General features: G+C 33.0%; 1 protein-coding gene across 1 annotated transcript in view; it reads right to left on the minus strand.

Moving 5' to 3' along the window:
- The window catches only part of LOC145691719 (phospholipid-transporting ATPase ABCA3-like), a 126,765-nt gene that overhangs the window by 43,802 nt on the left and 68,675 nt on the right, over positions 1–14,288 (minus strand). The window contains exons 5-6 of the mRNA XM_081767052.1: positions 12,697–12,916; positions 4,937–5,113 (exon numbers count right to left, since the gene is read on the minus strand). Of these exons, the coding sequence (XP_081623178.1) occupies positions 4,937–5,113; positions 12,697–12,916 (397 nt within the window). The remainder of the gene's footprint in view (positions 1–4,936; positions 5,114–12,696; positions 12,917–14,288) is intronic.

A 14,288-nucleotide genomic window follows, 5' to 3' on the forward strand; every position in this document is an offset into this window, starting at 1 on the left:
TGAAACAAGTTTTACCTCGATCGATTTGCAAGAGTATAGGCCTTCAGTTTACGTAACAAATGAGACATTTCTGTGTGCAAAGGAAAAATAATTGAATGATATTTAAGAACATTTCCCAAAAAGGGCCCCTCTCACCATTCATTTTAGTTATTACGTGGCAACACTACAAACTAGTGAATACTGACAATGTGTTTAGGCGTTCTGTTTTATATTCCACTTAAACTGAAAATGTCATCTTGATCCATCAAATAGTAGCAGAGGAAATATGTATTTTATAGTCTTCACATGGTTCATAATAATTGATTTTCATGGAAGTACGAGTATGACTGGGTCAATGTTCTGTTTTATTTTTCTACAGAAAGCAAGTGTTACAAATTATTTTAGTTGATTTTCTTATTCGTTATATTATGACATATTCCCAGTACGGAAAAATCCCCCAGGAAGGTTTTTTTCCTTTTTTTATCCATGCTATAATAGAAAATATTTCAATGCAATAATTTTAATGTTCTGCGATTCTATTATGTTCCTTTGAAAATACTTGTTGTTTTGGTATTCTACAATGAAGACACCTACAAACGCGTCTGCTGGTATGTGAAGTTATAAAAAACTCTCGTAATTATTGCCTAGGGTATGTATTATCATTACATACGAACACAGATAATCACACGTAATATAATACGTGATATGTAGTTTTTTAATTAACATAATATTACACAATTTGTTACGTTCTTTGTGTTCATGTTTGTCTCTAAGTTGATAATAGTAGCATATTCGCCCTGATATCCATGTGTTCTCAGTTATTTTGGAGTAGAATTACAAACAAAAGAATCCAGTCAGACAAACGTCAACTACAAAAAGAAAAGGGATTACTCTTGTGAAAAATCGAAAATTTTGTGTAATACACTATGCATTAAACGAAACTGACATGAGGACGACACATTTCATCACCAAAGAAGAAGAAGGAAAACTTCCATAAAAATCTTTCAGGTCAATGTACTGCGGCAAAAGACTGCCACTGCAAAACTGCATCGCCTAACATCAATTTGCATCCAAATTCGTCCAGAATAGGACACAGTCTATCGCTGCAACTAACTAAGTTTCACAAACGTACCACGATTGCTAAGTCATTCTGCTCAATCATATGTGGCGGAAAATTGTACACTCCTATTGGATAATGCATCATATTTGAAGCGTACTGCTCTACAGCAGTATGTAGCAGACATTATGTTTAACGACATGCAGTGCGATTTTTTTCAGAAATAGAGCTAAAATGAGGACAAGGTATTTAATGGGAAACTCTAGTGACATGTGTCATTAGAAGAGTTGAGCGTCTCATTAAAGGAACGCCTATTCCATAGGAAGATACATCACTACTGTTCCAGATTTAAGAAGTAGTTTTCATAGCTGCCGAAATAAGGTACAACAACTTGTACCAGATCGTCGAGCTGAAATTGTGTAATATATCAAATTGTTTAATATTACGACAATTAAAGAACTGTATATTACATAATAGATATTAAATGCGATTATCTGTGTGCACATGTAATAAAAATACATTCCTTACGAAATAACTTTTACTGCTTTTGACAACTTCACGTACTAGCAAACTCATATGTTTGGGAGATGAGTTCATTGCAGAATAATAGAACTACAAGTGTTTTCAAAACAAAATAACCGCGCTAGAGTAAAATTATTACGTTGGAATATTTTCTATTATACCATGGACCAACAAACCATAAAACCTTCCTAGGGATTTTTCGGTACTGGGAATCTGTCATTATATAACGAATGAGAAAATCAAGTAGAACAATTTGTATGACTTGTTTTCTATAGAAAAGTAAAACGGAATACTGACACAAAGTCATATTCGTTCTCAAATGAAAATCAATTATTATGAGCCCAATGAATACTTTAAGATACGTATTTCCTCTGCTGATATTTACTGAATCAAGACGAAAGTTTTCCTTTAAGTTGCTCATAAACTACACACATAAATACATTTTATTATTTACCTAGTTTGCAGTGTTTCCACGTACTAACTAACAGAATCGCGAGAAGGGACTTTTTAAGGGAAATTGTCTTAAATATCCCTATATTGTTTCTTCTTTGTATGCAGAAACGCCTCGTTCCTTACGTAAACTGAAAGTCTGTACCCTTACAAATCGAGCGAGGTATGACTTGTTCAAGTGTTGCATTGACGGTTGGAACGTTGACACAAAGTCGTATTCGTAGGACCTACTTTTATGAAAATCTATTATTATGAAGTCTTTGAAAACCATAAAATATTTATTTCCTCTACTGCTGTTTGATGCATCAAGATGATTATTTTCAGTTTAAGTTGAACAAGAAATAGGACAGATAAATGCGTTTTATTATTTACGTAGTTTGCAGTGTTGCCATGTAATAACTAAAATAATTACAAGAAGGGAGGTTTCACGGGAAATCTTCTGAAATATTCCTCAATTAGTTTTCCTTTGTACACAGAGATGTCCCATTTATTATGTGAACTGAAATCTTATAATCTTACAAATCGATCGAAATATAATTTGTTCCAGTGTTGCATTAACAGTCTTGTCTACGGTAATTTAAAGAGATCCCATCGATGTCTGTAAATATACACGCGTGCTAAAGGTTTGAAGGCCCTAGGACCCAAGTGTTGCACTTATATGTTCCCAACAACTATTTTTTGATTCTAAGGACCATAAAGAACATTTCTAGTATGGTAGCAAAAGTTCCCTAGGGGTGTGTTATCACCCCCTTGACCCTCGTTTTATATTGGTATGTAACGTATTTCAAACAATTAACGTATATACAGAATTATATACACAGAGTTGAATAACTAAGAAAAAACTTACTATACGAAAACTAATAGAACATACAGAAGGACAGCACTTCCTTAGGACAGATTATAGTAATTTATTTACGGTTAGTCAAACTGAAAATGTTAATATTCCCGTTTCACTAAAAGTGTTCAGTTTAGCCTTTATGCGGTGTACCAATGATATTATACTGGTAGTTAATCAGGAAAATTATGAGAAACCATACATTGTTTTTCTGAAGTTAAATGTTGTGTATCTCTACTTACAAAATACCTGTAGTAATGAGAACCACAGTTACTCTTCTTTGGACAAACTGGAAAAGCTTAACCCATTTCTCACTACTAAAAACCCATTAAAGCCTCTCAAATATTCTATTACTAAGGCTAGCCCCGTATGTAGATGATATTTTTGATTATCGGTGCGGATTTAGCGAAATCCATTAACTACACTATGTGATCAAAAGTATCCGGACACCTGGCTGAAAATGACTTACTAGTTCGTGGCGCAATCCATCTGTACTGCTGGAAGACAAACTTATTATAAACCAGAAATTAGAAAGGGGTCACTGGCAAGAGGATGTGATAAAGTAGGGACGTGATAGGAATTATGTTGAGAACCACTGCTATAAATAATAGTAAACAAGGAAAATATTACTCAACGTAAAGTATTACTAAACTAATGATTGATATTTTTTGAAAAAACGAATATAAATCCTTATCATATTTAAGTTTATTACACGAACACATACATAAATTTCTTTGTAAATAAAATGTTTCCGTTTTATTATAATTTTTATTAGATGTACTAAACTCACTACACTGTTTACACTGTAACTGAGAAGAATATTTTTCTTCTTCTTTGTAATCTGTTTATCAGCACATGTCCACCTCATCGCTACTCTCCAAACATTGAGGTCATATTCCCCCCTACAATAACTTCCTTTTGCCCACCTCATATAATTCATCATTAACTGACTCTGAGTTATTCTTTCTACTCACTCTCTCCGAACAAAATAATTTCATTTCCAATTTTAATCTTTTACCAACAATTTTCAGAGCACTGTTGTCTTAAAAGAGATACACGTGAAAAACCTGATGCTCATTAAATTTATAATAATTTGTTGAAATACAATAATAAAGCACCATTATTCGATTCTAATTTTTCATTAAAGCGTCCCGATATAATCACCCTGTACCTTTCTTCAAATGTTACACATTCCTTGTAATTAGTTCACAATATTCCGTAAGTAAATCGATTAGTAAATATTCCTTGCATGTATATACTAGAAATGCTAAACTATTGAGTAAGAAACAACTTACTATACTCGTGCCTTTCGTCTTGTGTCTAATCATAATGTGTATTATAGCGTGCAAAGGTTCATATATTTAATGGATAGTGGTAAATTATCTTTTACATAAGTTATTATAAAATATTGAAACAATACTTTACTAAGAAACAGGTTTTAAGTGTATATCTAAATAAGAAAATATATTCATATAAAAAGTACCACACTGGTTTCTGCTTCCGAGTTGTTAATGAAATATCATAGTAATTACACTTTCAGCTCTGATATTAGTGTTGAACTAAAATATATAATAAAGGATTATATAACAGTATTTATTCTTACCCAGCTATATCTATACTCAAACAATGTGTGAAAATAATGTTATACCCATCGTCCGTATTCCCAAGTGATAGTTATGAGACATTTTATTGTTTTGAGTTGACTGAAAATTGAACACCATAGTGAATGCTCTACTCATAGCTACTGATGCTTGCTTTTATCATTTAAATAATTCAATAATTTTGTTAATTTAATGTCCCACTGTTATACTCTTTTTGCTAAGGGAGGTAGACAAAAAATAAAAGTGAATGATTCTGAAGTTAATTTGTTTGTCAGTTCCTTTACCGGAAATCCAAGCCCAAATTACATGCTAGCTGCTAGATTAAAGCAGAGGCAGGTATTATTATGTCAAATTTAAACCTTTATTCATCACTAATTAGCCGCATCTAGATGATAAGATCTATCAAATACTAGAAACTCTTATCGAATATGTTGTTACTTACTTAAAACTCTGTTGCGATTTCTTTAATTAAAGAAAACAATTCCCAAATACCTTCTGTTTCCCAAGACGTAAGTATGCGGAAAGTCAGATATAAAACATTATGCGGCGTTATAGCTGCTGCCAATTTCGCGGAAACACTCCACTCTACATAGGTACCTATTTCATACAGAGATCTTGCCTCTATTGCAAGTATCCAAGCAATAATTGATATCATTATAGCAATGTCTCCTGTAAATTGAAATAAAGTTAAATGAAATATATCAACTTTACGTCCCACAGTTATAACGTGTAAGCTAAAGAAGGTGGAGATGAGAAATGAATAAAATGGGGGAATGAACAAAGTGCAAAGAAATGGGGACGCGGTGTCTCCAGACCACAAATCCTATTTCGTGTGAGCTGAGATAGAACCAGGATCCCACAAACCACACGTGAATACTGCCCCTGAACAACTGTTTCCTCTGTTTCCTGTAAAATGCAAGTTTGTTTACAACTGAAGAATTCATTTTTATAAAGTACATTCATTATCGATGGATGTCATATTTATTAGTGAAAATGTGAGTGAAGATACGGCAAACATATTTATTTTTTATTTACAGATTGTATTAGTACCTTGGAACTCTATTTTCTTTCTTAGAGACGTCACACTTCCGATTCTTGATAACTAAATATTTGTTGACCTCTTCTGCTCATTATTTCTTATACCAATATGTTTTAACCATGTAACTAAAAATGTAACTATGTTATTTTGTTACAGTACTTAAAGTTATTTCACGAGTATGTCCACGCATTTGTGATGTAATTTATTAATACTTATTTAAAGTCATTAGGAAAGTTTAAAATATGCGAACAAATTTAGCATCATAATTTTACGAATAAACAAGAAAAATACAGGTATTTTCGTTGTTAATAAACTGTGACACTTCACTGATATGCATATCGTTGCTGTTTTTGAGATTTTCGGCTCTTCCGACAGTTGTCGATGGTCTACAGCTACTGGCAATTTTTTGTGAGTGTAGGGTGAACCGTTCAGCTGTGGGTTGCAAGTTTCATAAAGTCCTTAAGAGATATGTAAGTTACATATATGTTAACAAAGCATAAGGGCTTAAATGACACATACGCCCTTCTGCAATGGACAATCTGAAGAAACAATGGTATGCTCTGGCGTATATACGGCACGATGTGTATTCAATTTTTTTCTCTCTTTGTACGTAAATGCCGTCATGGATTGTTTAACGTCGTTTTATTTGCTTTTATTTACGTCTTAGTTATTGCAAACGTGGTCAATGGCGTATAAAAGCATTTTTTACCTATACAAGAAAGGAAGCATCTTTTATCTTGTATGAGAAGAAGCTAGAAAAGAAAGTCATGAAAATGAACAAGCAAAGCAAGTTATTGCAAAAGAAGAATCTTTATGTGTCTTACGTGTAATTGCTATGATAATGCTGCTAAATGTCTAGAGCTGGAAGATGATAGTTATGCGGATCCTACTTACCTGAGAAAGCTATAGTGTATTTTTTTTCTTACATGAATTTTATTTCTCAAAATTAATAGTTTAAACTACGAAAATAAAAGAAACGGTTTATTACTTAAGAACACTATTAATTCGTTACAGCAAAATGCTGTTATCGTATTTAGTTAGTACTGAAAGTGTAAAGTGGGACCTAGATGAAATTGCGTACTGTGTACTCAAATACCTACGATTGATCACAAATCTCTGAAGCTGGGCACACTGAAATGGATGCTATGCACGTGAATATTGTGGGTGCCAAATGTAGGTTACATGTATTCATACCAACTGAGTGATCAACTGTTTCTCTAATGACGAGAGAGGTACGAGGTGCCCTCTATGAAAATATATGACATTTTTGACTTCGAAGTAACACAACAAAAGTTTCTTTCATACGTTATCAAGGATGATGAATACAATGAGATATGATGGCAAAAGTTCCGGTGATTGAGATTTAGTCACCAGGACGTGGGGTCGGTTTTGTACAAAATACTCATGAGGCATGAATTATTCATATTTTCCTTGCACAAAGGCTTCCCGCTAATTTATACCCTAAAAAGTATACAGTCTTATCTCGGTATTCTTCCGTTCGATCAATTTCTTAGCAAATAAAGAATGATTTGTAAAATTTATTGCAATATGGGAGTGATGCCGCCAGACTACCACACCTATTCCGGAAGCTCCAAAGTAATGGACATATCGAAGGTTTTCTTGAGATCGATTGGTACAAGAACTTTCCGTTGTGTTAATATAGCAGGGCTTTTCTAAAGAGAGATTCATTTTCATAATCTATAGCGTGTAGAGAAAGTTTTAAAAAAGCATAAAAACAATAAACACTTTTAAAATTTTAACAAAAATAAGAAAAAGAAATTAAACTATTTAAATATACATATTCTTAATGTTCGTTACCTTCACAGCTATGCGTACTTTCTCATTTAACAATAGGACTATTGTACGCCATCCACTATGCTCACCTGATCCTACACCTGCCAAGGTCTTTACGTTCCTCAAGTTGAAATAGAACTTGAATGGCTATTACAGAAAGTACGTTCCATGCAACGTTACATAGGGGAGGACACACTAGGAACAATGCTTTATTTATGTAAGTAGGTATTTTGAAGTATGTAAGTCCCAATAAATCGAAATTATGGTAAGAATAATTATATTTGGGGAATTCAGTTTATTTCAAGAATCACATAAAAAACAAGGAACAAATTGTCAATATATGCTACAGCCAATAAAAGATAAGGCACCGAAAGCAAAAAATGACCTGCAAATTGCTCGCATGTAAAGACCAAAAGAAACTAACCAATGTAAATGTTGGCGTTCAAGTTCACTGGTAATTTTAGGCGTTTTTTTCTTAGAACATTAAGAGATAATAATTTGCTCCCATGTACACAATTTATCAAATCCGTTCATTTGATTTTCATAGTTAGAAACGTCACTTTTTTGTTGATATTTTCTTCTTTCTGCAAAGTGCGACTTACGAAGGGTACAAGATGTTCCAAAAGTGATCAAAATAAAAATATAATGGACCAATACATGAAATTTTACTGTTAAATTCATTAACGACCTTTTTAAGTCTGCCGAAAATAAATTGTAATTTATTTCTTCTAAAATGACATTATTTTTAACATTAAATGAGGAAAATCATTTTGAACAAAAATGTTTTCAGGAAATTATTTAATTTTGTTAATTTCCCAATTTTTGAATCACCCTGTAGAACACATTCTTTCTAAGTCTGATATTACATTCTATGTACCTACATGATTGTAGATTTAAATTATATATACATTGTAGATGTAGGTTATTAAATTTTTAAAAATCTATATATATAAAATTTACATCTACAATCATGTTAGTATACAGGGTGTTTCAAAACAACACCGACAACGTTTGGGAGGTGATTCCTGACACCAAGATAAGACAGAAATTATAGACCTACCAGGGTGCACAAATGCTTACGTTCGGAATTGTAAGCTGCTGAAAGCGTGGAAAAATGAACCTTAAAGGTCCATAGCTCCAAAACTATGAGACCTACCGTAGTAGGGTCAAAAATTCACTTAGGAACTAGTACGTGACCTATCCAAATATCTATGTCTCAGAATCGTGCGCTACTTCGACAACAATTTTTGTGCAGGTAGTTGGTGAGTAATTCACATTATAAGCCAGTAGCCAAACTCCTTCAGTAAAACATTTTGTGTGAGTATCATTCTGAAACATGTATTTTTGGATAGCATATAAAACAGTTCCTAAGCGAAGTCTTGACTGACTACGGTAGATTCCACAGTTTTGGAGCTATGGACCTTTAAATTTCATTGTTTTAAGTTTTCGGCTGAATGTAACTCCGAAAGGAAGCAGTTGTGTATACTTTGTTTTATCTTGGTGTCAGGAATCACCTCCAAACGTTGTCGGCGTTGTTTTGAAACATCCTGTATAAACTGTGATATCCGATTTAGAAAGAAAGTGTTCTACAGGGTGATTCAAAAGTCGGAAAATTAACAAAATTAAATGATTTTCTGAAAACATTTTTTTAAAAATGATTTATCTCATCCAATATTAAAAATAATCTAATTTTAGAAAAAAATAGAGTACAATTTATTTTCACCAAAACTGAAAATGTCTTTAGTAAAATCTTATGTACGTAGATGTGTGTGTGAGTGTGTGTGTCTGTGTGTTATTTAAGAATCTTTTGAATGTTAGCCCTCCATTTCATAGAGAATCAAAACAATCTGAGAAAGTGATTCACTTTTTCTCGCCACTCTTACCTTTCCCAAGATATTGGCCAAAGAATTTCAATTTCTGGAGATTTAAGGAGTTATATCTTGGAAACTGTAAAACATACAAAGATTATATTGGTGTTGATCAAAACCTCAAAGTTTGACAGAGATGATTATACCAACAATAGCCGTTGCCCATAGTCTAAATAATTTTCGTTGTACTGTATATATTGTTAATTAGCATTGCTTTTACTATTAAATGTGATAAATAAAATTTAAACAATTGTTTTCGGGATATTATTTAATTTTCAAAATTTCCTGGTTTTTGTAACTACTCTATATAATTTACACTACATTGTATTTTTGGTGTATCTACAACGTTGTTATGCACACAGATATAAATTTTGATATTCATTGTTTAGACACGATGTTTCCAATATTTCTCACTACTATTGTATGTCCTCCTAGTTCTGATATGGTCTTCTTTTACTCAGCAACTTTTATGTTATTCATGTTATTTACGAAAAGCTAAATAAGGTTCCGCGGTGGTTAGGGCTAGAGAACTTAGTTATTATGCGTAGGATTACAGCTCCACCAAATGGGATTTCCGGAGAGAAGTACTTTGTGTGCATATTCTGTCGGGGTTTCCTTGTTTCCTTTCATTTTCCTCAAAGCATCATTATCAACCATCTGAACATTAAATACTACTAATACTACTACTACTACTTCTACTACTAACGAACTAACTAACTAACTCTATGGCCTATGGAACCCGGAGGTTCAATGCCGCATTCACAAAAGCTCTCCACTGACTTCTAATCTTAGCTAACTCCATCCAGTTTCTACTTTGTATTCCTATTTCTGCGAGATCCATCCTAATATTGTCCTACCATATCCACCTAGGTTTCCCTAATGGTCGTTTTCCGATTGGTCTTCCAGACAAGACTTTGAAAGCGTTTCTACTTTCTTCTATTCTAGCTACTTGACCCGCCCACCTAAGCCTTCTAGACTTGACGACCCTAACAATGTTAGGTAAACCATATAAATTATGTAGTTCCTCGTTATGAAGTTTCCGCCATTCCCCATTCCCGTTTCTCTTGGGTCCGAATATTCGTCTTAGGATCTTGTTCTCAAATACTTTCAGTCTATGTTCTTCCCTCAGAGTAAGTGACTATGTTTCGCAACCATACAACACAATAGGCATGATTATCGTTTTGTATATTTTAAACTTCAAATTCGTCGACAGAATTCGCGAAAACAAGGGATTTTTAACCGAATAGTAACACGAATTCCCTGCTTTTAGTGGACATTTAATTTCTCCGTGAATATGATTTTTTTCTTTTAATAGTGATCCCAGATATTTGAAACTATCCACTTTATGAAAAGTATTATTTAATACTTTAACGCATCCAAAATTTGCTGTATTCCGGTTCCGACGCACTTCCATGTATTTCGTTTTCTCTGCATTTACTTCTAAACCCATGTCCCAGAAAGCGTTTAATAAGATCTCTGCATTTCTTTCTATTGTTCTCCTATCATCACCTGTTAAATTTTAGAAGTAGTAAGAAATCTGGAGTTGTCATTCAGTTACAGAAATCCCCATAATAACATGAACCGAAATATTACCTCTCGCTTAGTCGTACATCATATTCCCACTCATTTCAGATAGTGAGTGGAAGGTAACTTCTCTGTGTTCACTTGAACATTACCAAATTTAGAAACGAACCAGGGAGGTTGTCATAAGTGAACTTTTGACCCTACTACGGTAGGTCCCATAGTTTTGGAGCTATGGATCTTTAAAGTTCATTTTTCCATGATTTCAGCAGCTTATAACCCCGAACGTAAGCCTTTGTGCACACTGGTTGATCTATAATTTCTGTCTTATCTTGGTGTTAGGAATCACCTCTCTAACGTTGTCGGTGTTGTTTTGAAACACCCTGTATACTAACATGATTGTAGATGTAAATTGTATATATATATATATATAAATTTAATAACCTACATCTACAATGTATATATAAGTTTAATCTACAATCATGTAGGTACATAGAATGTAATATCCGACTTAGAAAGAAAGTGTTCTACAGGGTGATTCAAAAATTGGGAAATTAAGAAAATTAAATAATTTCCTGAAAACATTTTTTTTTCAAAATGATTTTCCTTATTTAATGTTAAAAATAATGTCACTTTAGAATAAATAATGTACAATTTATTTTCGGCAAACTGAAAAGGGTCGTTAATGAATTTAACAGTAAAATTTCATGTATTGGTCCATTATATTTATATTTTGATCACTTTTGGAACATCTTGTACCCTTCGTAAGTCGCACCTTGCAGAGAGAAGAAAATATCAACAAAAATGACGTTTCTAACTATGAAATCCCAAGGAACGGATTTCATAAATTCTGTACATGGGAGTAAATTATTATCTCTTAATGTTCTAAGAAAAAGCCGCCTAAAATTATCAGTGAATTTGAACACCAACATTTACATTGGTTAATTTCTTCTGGTCCTTACATGCGAGCAATTGCAGGTCATTTTTTGCTTTCCGTGCCTTATCTTTTATTGGCTGTAGCATATATTGAAAATTTGTTCTTTGTTTTTTTAGGTGCTTCTTGAAATAAACTGAATTCCCCAAATATAATTATTCTTACCATAAGTTCAATTTATTGCGTCCTATATATACTTCAAAATACCTACTTACATAAATAAAGCATTGTTTCTAGTGTGTGCTCCCATACGCAACGTTGCATGGAACGTACTTTCTGTAATAGCCATTCAAGTTCTATTTCAACTTGTGGAACGTAAAGTCCTTGGCTGGTGTAGGATCAGGTGAGTATAGTGGATGGCGTACAATGGTGCTTTTTTACACGGGAAAGAGTTCCGTAACACTACGGCCCAATGGCTAAGAGCATTTGCATGATACAGCATCTACGTTGCATGTTACTAAGCTTTACGAATATTACAGAAACACTTCTCTAACAGTTCACTCCGGGGCAACTGGCTTATCTCAGAGAATGATTTTCGAGAACTAAATTGTTAAAAGCGTTTAGAATTGAAAATTATGTCACTATTGATATGTATTATGATCAACAGCTACTGACATCCTGTTGCATATGGATTTAAAAACAGGAAACTAATAGCACACTTTTATTTAAGACGTTATATATTTTCGCAGGCCGTTATGTAAAAAGTACCGTTATTATCTAATCAACGTGGTAAAAATATTCTACAAATCATACGACCAGCTGTATTTGCCGTTCGTATCTCTCCAAACTTGAACCCTGAGAACAATATTTAAAGGTACTACTGTATTCTTTAAAACCTCACATTTTACGTAACCTCATATTTTCTTCAAGAATAATAAGTTAATACGCACTTCGTAACAACGAAAAGAAACACATGTTGAAGTGATTACAATGTTGTATATAAAATTAATCTTTAATTTAAATTTTAAATCAGTATTTTATTGGGTTTAAATGTTGTCTTATTTAAAATTAAAAATTTACTATGAATATATATATATATATTTGTAAAAATATCATTCTTAAATCACACTACGATACTATAAAATTAATGACTAACCTTTTGGACAAACACTGCTTATAGCAAAGATAAATGCTGTTGCTGAACCAATGTATAGAAGTAATATGAACATGATTAATGTCACATCACTATGAGCCTTAACTTCAATCTTCAAGATAATACTAAGTAAAATAATTAAAAACAAGTCTACGAATATCTTATACAAAATCCACATCATATATTGAAGCCAAGCATCCAGACCCATGATTTTCAATAATTCCTGAAAGAGTTCATAGGAAACAATAAAACACAGAGAAAAACAAAGCGTTACATTCGAAATTCAACAACAGCATATAGTCTTTTGACTTTTTGTTTAGAAAACAAAGAATAATTTGTTAGATACATTCCGGATATTTATTTAGTAAAAAAAATCGAAATAAAATACACGCCTAAACTGGTACAATTAGTTAATATTGCAGTGTACTCTCCACATGCATATTGGTATTACTTACATAATGTAAACAATAAAACGAAGGCGGATGAGACTTCATCCAGCACATTTCCCCGAAGTGAAGTACCAGTGCCACCACCAACGAAGATGCATGAGTTTAGCCGAATCAAAAGGTTAACATCAGCTGTATATTCCTATGTGTATCATACTGTGTTGGGATTTGTCACCCTTATCTACCTTATCCTGCTGTCGTGTGGCAGATCACTTTACCTTCTCAGGGTTTTGTGGGCTAGATTTATCCTTATACATTTTCAGCTGCTGTCGGATATCACTCAATATCTAAGCTGCTTTGAACTAGGACATCCTTCCCTACTTAATCTATCTCCGGCTGATTTGGGCTAAACACTCCCGGAAGCTAATTCGATCAACCTCACAAAGATTATCAAGATAAACTTAAATAACTCTTTTGGATATCGTTTCGTACAACACTATCAACATGTTAAACTGTATATATATTTTGAAAAAAGCAAGATAAAGTAAACTATTCCCATATACCGTTAACTCTACTAAAACCAAAGGGAAAGTATTACAATATAAAATATTAAGTTATTATAAACATATAAAAATGTAATATAGTTAGTAAGATTACTGACCATGTACAACCATCAACAAAAGTGTTTCCCATCCCTAAATGGTCTAATTCCATTACTTGGAGTCTAGATAATTTCTAGTTTGTAAAACGTCTGGGCACATACAATCCATTTTATACGTAACTTTTCTCGGAACTGACAGCAGTTAGTATCATTGAATCAGGTCTTTATGCAAGTAGATGTGAGTATGACACATGAAACACTTCTCCATTCTGAAATGAACCTCTATAGTTCAACGCGCGTTGCCTAATGAACACCACATATTAATGTCAATATTGCTGTGTATTTAAGGTATTATTTCATTATGTACAATATGTTCAAAAAAATAAAAACACGGACAACTCATGAATCAGAAAATGCTTGAAAGTAGGTGAAAATATCAACTCTAGAGCAACTGATGGAATTAAGTTTCTAAATCATTCTTTCCATTTACAGAACGTGTCCAATTCTCCTCTTCCGAACATATTTTCCTTTTTGCAAAGGAAATCTTGCTCGTCACATTAAGTGTATATTGAAATTGAAATTCAAAGATTTGAAAAGTCTGGACGTCG

The sequence above is a fragment of the Thermobia domestica genome, chromosome 8 (assembly GCF_964235325.1).
Source record: "Thermobia domestica chromosome 8, izTheDome1.hap1.1, whole genome shotgun sequence".
Classification (NCBI taxonomy): domain Eukaryota; kingdom Metazoa; phylum Arthropoda; class Insecta; order Zygentoma; family Lepismatidae; genus Thermobia; species Thermobia domestica.